The 8,510-nt window shown below is 35.4% G+C and overlaps 1 protein-coding gene across 1 annotated transcript; it reads left to right on the top strand.

The window, feature by feature from the left end:
- Window positions 1-1,708: 1,708 nt before the first annotated feature.
- On the top strand, window positions 1,709-8,010 carry LOC111447960 (SEC12-like protein 2). Its single transcript, XM_023087371.1, has 10 exons — window positions 1,709-2,125; window positions 3,462-3,556; window positions 3,869-4,019; window positions 5,015-5,106; window positions 5,203-5,296; window positions 5,512-5,587; window positions 5,665-5,785; window positions 6,529-6,645; window positions 6,731-6,798; window positions 7,590-8,010. The coding sequence occupies exons 1-10, from the start codon at window positions 1,823-1,825 to the stop codon at window positions 7,697-7,699; spliced, it is 1,227 nt and encodes a 408-aa protein (XP_022943139.1). The 5' UTR covers window positions 1,709-1,822; the 3' UTR covers window positions 7,700-8,010.
- The last annotated feature ends 500 nt before the right edge of the window (window positions 8,011-8,510 follow it).

An 8,510-nucleotide genomic window follows, 5' to 3' on the forward strand; every position in this document is an offset into this window, starting at 1 on the left:
GGGGGGGGGGGGGGGGGGGGGGGGGGGGGGGGGAAGGGGCATTATTTTTTTTTGGGTAATAATACAGCCACTTGATGAATTCACATGTCAATAAAAACAATCTACTTTTTTATTTTTTTTGTTTTTGTTTGAATATATATATATATATATATATATAAACAAAGGCTTTATAATATTAAAACCCTAAAACATATTTTTGTTTCAATCATCTCAACTTCCCCGTCTTCTCTTCCCCATATGACAGCCTTTTTAGATACATTTGTTTCAAAGTTTGATAAGGAAGGAATATAATCTTCTTTCCTTATTTTTATAATCAACTTTTTGTTTAATACTTTTCAAATATATTTTTATTTAATAATAATAATAAATAAATAAAAAAGAAAATAAAAAAGAAATTTAAAATACACAATTGGACTCCCATATTAGTTGATTTGAGGCTTGATTGCAATAATAAAAAAAAGGTATTATGGTCCAAAGGCATTAAGGGAAACCTTTTTTTAAAAAAAGAAAAAAAGAGGAAGGGCATTGAGCACTATGTTTAGTGAAGGGATGGGGTTCAGAATGTCGACCATAAAATAAAATAGTTGGGGGAAATAGGGTCTTGTGACTGGGGCATTGTTTGGTTCAGATCATTTGAGGCATACACCCACTATGCATGCTTTTGGCATACTACTCACACGACACGACACAACGCAACGCAACTTGGAAGTGAGGTGTTTTTTCTCACTCTCGTTTTCATCGTCTTCTTTCCATATGCACTTTTCTCGCCTCTCTTCCAAACCTTGGGACCCCTTCCACCATCGTTAGTGGAACCTTTTTCCCATTATGTGATGATGGCTCCACCGACATTACCCATCCATCAACACCTAATCATCCATATTTATGCAAACCGAAAGGTTTAGTGATATTGATATCAACCACCAATCGACATCCTTGGTGGAAGGCTCTCTGTGAGGGATAACGATGCCTCCCTCTCCCATGTCTATCTACTAAGAAACATAAAACCAGAACTAGAAATGTTACTACGCGATTCTTTAAAGTCTAAGGAATCAAAATCATAACAATCTAACTACACAACTTGTCTTGTTTTGTCGGGAAAAAAGTGAAACAGTTGTACATGTTTTGTAAAATGAGAAAAAGGTTGATGTATCGGAAGATATCACTTTTCTTATAAAATTAAAATTCATGTAATAAGCTATGATGTGGGAGATACATGTTTTGGGATGATGTTGCAGCAGAGACAGACGAAGTTGTGGGCCGTCTGCATACAGTCAAAGCTTCCACCTCCGTATACTTGGAGATTTAGAAACAAAGGAAGATGATGCAACTGATGCCTACTATCCATTTTCAAAACAAGACTTGGAATAAATGAAGAACGCAGTGATAGAATGGTGAAACAGAGAGAGATGAAGAGGTGTGGATGCCCATTCATACCACCTACACAAATATTGATCAGTGTGCCAAAATGTGAGCTTACTAATAGGGTAATCCGAGAAGTTTATAGATACACAAGTGAGGAAAAGTATCTGTATTGTATTGATTTAAGTAGCTGTTGATTGTTATGGGTTTAATGAATTACATTTTAAAACTTTTATAAATCCATCGTAGATTAGCGTCAATCAACTTTGTATGTTTAAGATCTAATTTGATAATTTTGATACGAGTTGAAAAGGTCAAAATTCGATTTTTTTTTTTTTAAAAAAAAAAGATTTAAAAAGAACAGGTGAAAGAAGGCGGAAGGAGACTAGATTCGCGCTAAATTTGTAGCAAATCAGACACAACGGAAGCAGAGGGCAGAGAGACAAAGCTTCGAGAGAGATAAATGGAAACCCCCGATCCTTCCTATTCCCGCAAGTACGGCGTCCCTTTCTACGCAGCCGCTTGGCTGCCTTTCACTTCTCTCAACTCCCACCAGGAACCTCCACAATCTGAAAATGATCATCCAGATCAGTCCAATGATGCTCACATTTCCGCCAACCACAAATCTCCTCCATCTCACCCAACCGCCGCACTTAATTACTACATAGCCGCTGCTGGCGGTGGCGGAGAAGGTCGGAGTGGAATTTCCAATGCCCTCCTACTCGCGTATTTCGATTTCGAATCCCGCTCTCTCTCTGATCAGCCTGTAAATTCTCTCTCCCTTCCTACTCTTCGCTGATTATTTATCGTGTTCTTGCTTTCTCGATTTTTTCTTTTCCTCGAATGTTTGCGTTATTTTCTTTTAGGTCTGTGCTATTAAGTGGAGCACAAAACGATATTACTTGAATAGGATCTCTTCAATAGGGTTGTACAACTGTGTTCTTGAGTTCCAATGTGAAGCAGAAACGGGGATGAATTATGAACTTTTTTCTAACGTTGATTTTCTTGCTCATTAGGCGCTATACACTACTTCCTTTAAATTTATGATCTTGTTTGGTATGTTTTCTGGCGATTGCTTTTCACGAATATATCCAAGTATGCATAGGACAAGATTTGAGAATCTAAGGTGTCGCTTGCGTACATTGATTTTTCCTACCTCAATATGATTCGGCAGCATATTTGGCCTATATTTTAGAAGAAATCTGGTCAAGATATTTATCAATGGTTTCCTAACCAATATGATCGAGAATTTTCACCCTAAACAAGTAGGAGATTCTTATGTGTGGAGGCTGTAGAATTTTCAGTTTCTAACTAGCCGAATCCTTTCTGTTGATGATGGAAAACCATGAAGCTATTCCTAAAAACTCATGTAAGATGTGGGGAACCAAATATCAGAAAGTGGTTACTCAGGGTCAAATCTTATACTGGGAGCTATCAGTACTTGTGATAAGATTATGAGAAAGCTTTGGAGTGTGTTATGTTTAAGTTAGCTTTGGAGTGTGTTATGTTTAAGTTAGCTTTGGAGTGTGCTAGCTAGGTCAACTATGTGTTTGTGAGTGTCGGAGATTCAGTTTGATTTATCGAGCTTAATTCAATTCAACCAATCATGTCCTTTTCATGGAGCAACAAAGGAGAATTTAAAACATATACTCTCCACTAGGAGGATAGAGATTGCCACCCTCACATGATGTTGAACTATAAGTAAAGGAGAACATATGAACCATTTTAATCGTAGTTTGTGTTATGGGTTTGCATTTATTAACTACAGTCATCCAAAAACCCTTGGAAATATAATCTCTTAGTTCTGTTGAGAGGGTCATTCTTGCTCACAATGATCTTATGCCAAAGAATTTCATCTTCAATAAAAATCTGCACCATTTAGTCAACTTTGGAGGACTTTTCATATCCCCTCTTTAGTTTGTTCTAATTCATAAAGTTACATAATTTTCTAGATTTATCTGGATCATGTAGAAAGCTTTTTCCTTGGTAACTTTTAGCAATATTTTTGTACTATCTTTTGGTATCACTTCGCAATTCTTATGGAACTGCTTCTCAGTTTCATTTTCTATCATTGTGCATTCATCAGTAATCTATCTTTCCAGGTTGCAAAATATGGTACTGGTTCTGATTTGCCTTACAGAATGGCTGTTCATCCAGCTGGAGATGGAATTATATGTTCTTTGCCAAAAAGTTGCAGGTATACCATACAAATTGATATAAACCAAAAATGAGGGTAATTAGTTCTTTCTCGGACGAACCTATGGGCAGCTTAAATCTTAAATTACTAATAACTATTTTAGGTAGGCATGTATGATGTATGTCAGAAAAATAAAGTTGCAATAATTTGGTATGTTAGTCGAAGTTTTTGTTAAGAGAAGTTACTGTCCTATACTATTTAACTACAGTGTAGAGTCATACCCTGTGGTTAATTTGATTGAGGCATCTATTGTATCATGGTGTAACTTGAGAAGTGTCAATTTGTAACTAATATTGTGCTTTCCTTATTCAGCTTGTTTAAATTGGATACCAAAAAGGACGCTGGAGACAATAAACTTGGTCTAAAACTCTCTCAGGAGGTGCTCAGCCAGTTGGAAGATGTTGGACTACAATTAGCTTTGGCATTTAATAATGAGGGCTCTTTGCTTGCTACAGGTGGTGAGGTAGGAATTTTTTCTATTTGGTTGATTTTCTTGGAAAGGAAATGATGTAGTAGGATAGGTTAATCTTGTATAATCTGGACAATTCCTTGATTGACCCTCTTTTTAACTATCCTTTTTTATTTTTTGATTCTAGTTTCCTCCCTAAATCCCTATAAATGGAGGGCTTCTCTTATGTTATCGACACACTTTCATCCATAATGAAGATTTAGAGATTGATTCTTGGAGAATTCTCTCCTTAGTCTCGTTAGGCTAAAATTGGTATCAGAGCAATCACTTGGGTAAATGTTGGCTTTTGTCGGTGGAAGACCTGGTGTTGACACCAATTGCAAGAGGGAACTTTTGAACCTTTGAGAGTATTATTTTTCAAAAAAAAGAAAAGAAACTTAAAAAACGTTAAAAAAATTGCAAAGATTTAAAATTTACAACAAAAGAAAGGTGACGAAGGGAAGATACAACAACTTGTATATGTAAGAAAACCATAAATACACTAAAAAACAGTGCTGTTATTATGATTCAAGTAATTTTATTCAAGTGGTTCAGAAGAGGAATTTCAGCCTAGCAACCTCACCATGTTCAATTTTTTCGAAGAATCCTATGAAGATCTAGAGATTGATTCGTAGAGAATTCTCTTCCGTCTCTTTAGGCTACACTAGGAAACAACTTTGCATAGCCGTACATAATTTAAAATGAGAGGAGGAGGCAAGGTATCTCTCAAAGAAGCCAAATGGAGCTCACGAAATTCTATAACTTACGAACCTAGAATGTTAATAGCTTATGCATTTCTTCAAGTGGCACGCGGGCTGCAACTGTATACTTTCTCTTTATTGATTATAAGTGTTCATTCATTTTTCTTTTCTATAGCTTCATATATGTTCCGTCATTTTGTCGTTTTTTGCATCTATTTCATTGCTTGCATATGTTAAAATGCTGTATGGTGTTTTAGTATTATTTAGATGTAGCTTGTACTATTATTCTCTGATCTTAATGCAGTACAGGATGGAAATTTAAGGGTCTTCAAGTGGCCTAGCTTGGACATTATTCTCAATGAGCCCAGTGCCCATTCTAGTGTGAAGGACTTGGATTTCAGGTTTGCAACGTTATTATGATACAAGTATTTTATTTGTCTATGAAAACTTCTTTTTGCGATGAAGTTATGGTGATAGGTGTTGTTTTATTTTTGCAGTTATGATGGTAAATATCTGGTCTCCTTAGGTGGCCCTTGTAGAGTGTGGGATGTGACTTCTTCAAGTGTAGTAACTTCTCTTACAAAAGAAAATGTAAGCAAATAGTTGTTTTATTATTTTGAAGATGTAGTGACTTTTATGATGTATTATAGGTGCTTGCATCTATGTTTGAAGAAGTTCTTTACGGTATGCCCAGGATATTTGGACCCCTATGGGTGTAGATGTCATCTCATGCCTCAACCACCCTGACAATATTTACAACTCTTATTTCTCTTTATTCTGATTTAAGGACTTGGTGCGGTTTGTAGGATGAGGTTTTTATCTCATGTAGATTTTCAATGGCCATTGATGGAAATATGGTTTTATATACTGCTGCAGTGACTGGTAAAGAATTTCTTCTGACTTGAGTTTGCACGATAATCCTATTGTTATCTAATCTTGTTGAGGATTGTGTTGAATAGGCAGAGGTGGAAGCATTATAACCTGGAATGCAACCACGTGGAGGAGGGTAGCCTCAAAGCTCATTACTCGTGATAATATTACTGCATTCAATGTTTCGACTAATGGAAAACTCCTTGCCTGGTAATAAAATAAAGAGATTTTTTTTTTCTCTTGAAAGTGAGCTGCTATTTTGACACTCAAACACTTTAGTCGTGCCTCCTATTTTAATGCCCATGTTTAGAAAATATCAGATGCCATTAAATAAGAAGTGAAATACCAGCTACCAAGGTGTTCTAACCTTTTAGGCTGTTCTATGTCATGTTGCCCATGATTTGCCTGGGCCTTCGTTTCGCTGCAATGTGAGATTGGTTACTTAACTGGGTCCGATTATTGAGAGAATAAGACCTATTAAGTGGTTGGAGGAAAACACTCCTCTTTATGCATGGTATATCTTCAAAATTTCAATTCTCCTCCCCCTCTGTCTGTCTAGTCGGTTCATACTTCAGGCTTTCAATAGGTTATCGCCAACTTACTCGATTACTTTTTCTTTTATTAAATCTCATCTCACCTTTTTGTTTATCAGAAAAATATATTCCTGGTTAATTATTTTGAACTGTTTGTCCCTTGTGGTTAATGAGATCAAGTTGAGACTAAAAAATTGTTTCTGATAGTCCTTTCAACATTATGCCTCGAATAGTAATTTTTCTGTTCCAAATAAACAAAGGAACGTTTTTTCTGTTATTACCTTAGTGGCTTGGCTGCTCTTGAATATCCATTACTTTTATATCTGAAAGTGTTGTATTTTAATATCCATTACTTTTATATCTGAAAGTGTTGTATTTTAATACATTTGACTAACAGTTTCTGCTTCATTATTGGTGTAGTGGCACAACTCAGGGTGATGTTCTGGTCATAAATTCAACCAGCATGCGAGTTCAACAGATAGTTAAAAAGGCACACCTTGGTTTTGTGACTGCACTGAGCTTTTCTCGCGATTCAAGGTTTTAATCCAATATATCCATTTAACATGATAAGATATCATCATACTTATATCGATTACCAAGGATATTATTCTTCTGAGTACAGGGCTTTGGCTTCCGCATCAATGGACTCGAGTGCTAGGGTGACTGTAATTGAAGAGAAACAGAAAAAAGGTACGTATATCCTTGCTTTCTACTCTGATAATTCAAGTGTATATCATTTCATTTCCGCCATTTGTCAATTGTCACCTCACTGCTCTTGGTCTTTATGGACTAGATAAAGAATGATATCTAACCCCACTGCACCATCACTAATATCATGTTTAGATACAGCGTGATTTGTTTGAAGGATTTTATATTGATTGTTCTGGTCGGTCACGGTTGTTAATGGGTCAAGGTACAATGTGCTTGACGTTGCAGATGTGGAACTATTTAACTTAAAAATATTATTAGAAAAAAATCTGTTTTCTCAGCTGTTCTCTCATTTAACTGAAAATGACACAAGGAATAAGAAGAGAGTGATTGAAAAGGGGGAATTGAGATGGCTAGGTGCCTTTAGTGCAGCTTATTAGTGGAGCTGTCTCACCCTTGTCTACTCCCCCCTCCTCCTCCTCTGTGCACCTCCAGTTTTTTTTTTTGTTAGCGAAGGCACTGTCGTGAAGTACTGATTTTGACATTCAAGTTGTCGGCTTTTAGTAATTAGTTACATTTGCTTGTATGTCTATTAACATTGAACTTGGGAAAATGTTATTCATTCATGGTGTATTCAGCAAATGGAGTAAAGGTAATTAGTGAGAAGTCCCAACTTCATATATTGTGTTTTAACCTAAACTTGATATTTAATTTATGTAGTACAATGACTTGTACATAAGAGTAAAAATTTGCACGTCGTTAATAAACTAAATTAATCTATAAGCCAACTGAAGCCAGAGGTATCACTAAACCACGATTGATTTTCCCTGCAGGAATGAGCTTGTGGGTCATCATATTCATCTTGCTTATCGCCATTGCTGCATATTTTATCAATGCTGAAATTCTCAAGCTTGAGCTTCCCAGCTTTTCCCATAGTAAATGAAAGTCGATCGATCAAGAAACTTCCATACTCACACAAATTGAATTGGTACTCTAATTTCATCTTCATTAGTATTTATTATATTCAAATTCAAATAAGCAGTGTTCTAATTCCATGTCATAGGTAAAATTCCTTCATTTCTGTTAATGTTCAAAATTGACATCTTCCTGCACCTACTCTTTTAAGTTGGTCGCTTTTCTAATCTTTCCCCTCTCCAACATTAAATAGTGTAATTCACAATTCCTCCTATGAATATGATTTTTGGATGCTTGTCAAAAGAAATGAATGTGGCTGTCATAAGGATTATCCATAAACTACAAGGTTACTTTCTTCAACCTTACCATGTAATTTTTTATTTCTTTCTAAATCTGGGTGTACATGGTTTAATATCTTTGCTTTTCTTTTAACCAATTGGAAGTGTATTTTGTAAATCTCATAAACATAGAACACAAAAATTTTAAGAATAAGCTTTGGTATGTATTTCACAACGCTTCTATATGCTATGGGAGACATTGAGAGCTTTACAGGCATGTGACAATAACAGCTAGTGAAGTCGATGCATTTCATTCTAATTAAGGCAACTTTATAAACAATTTACAAAATATAGAGAGACTGATCTAGGTTAGTCAGTTTAAACACAGCTCTCAATCAGTCAAAGCATCAGCAACTTTTCTTCAAACCTCCATACGAGATTGTTAAGTAAATTAAATTAGAAAGAAAAATTAAAAGAAACCATACAATAAATTAACCAACAAGAATAGACAAAAAAAAAAAAAAAAAAAAAAAAAAAAAAAAAAAAAAAAAAAAAAAAAAA

This window comes from Cucurbita moschata, unplaced genomic scaffold (assembly GCF_002738365.1).
Source record: "Cucurbita moschata cultivar Rifu unplaced genomic scaffold, Cmos_1.0 Cmo_Scf00009, whole genome shotgun sequence".
Classification (NCBI taxonomy): domain Eukaryota; kingdom Viridiplantae; phylum Streptophyta; class Magnoliopsida; order Cucurbitales; family Cucurbitaceae; genus Cucurbita; species Cucurbita moschata.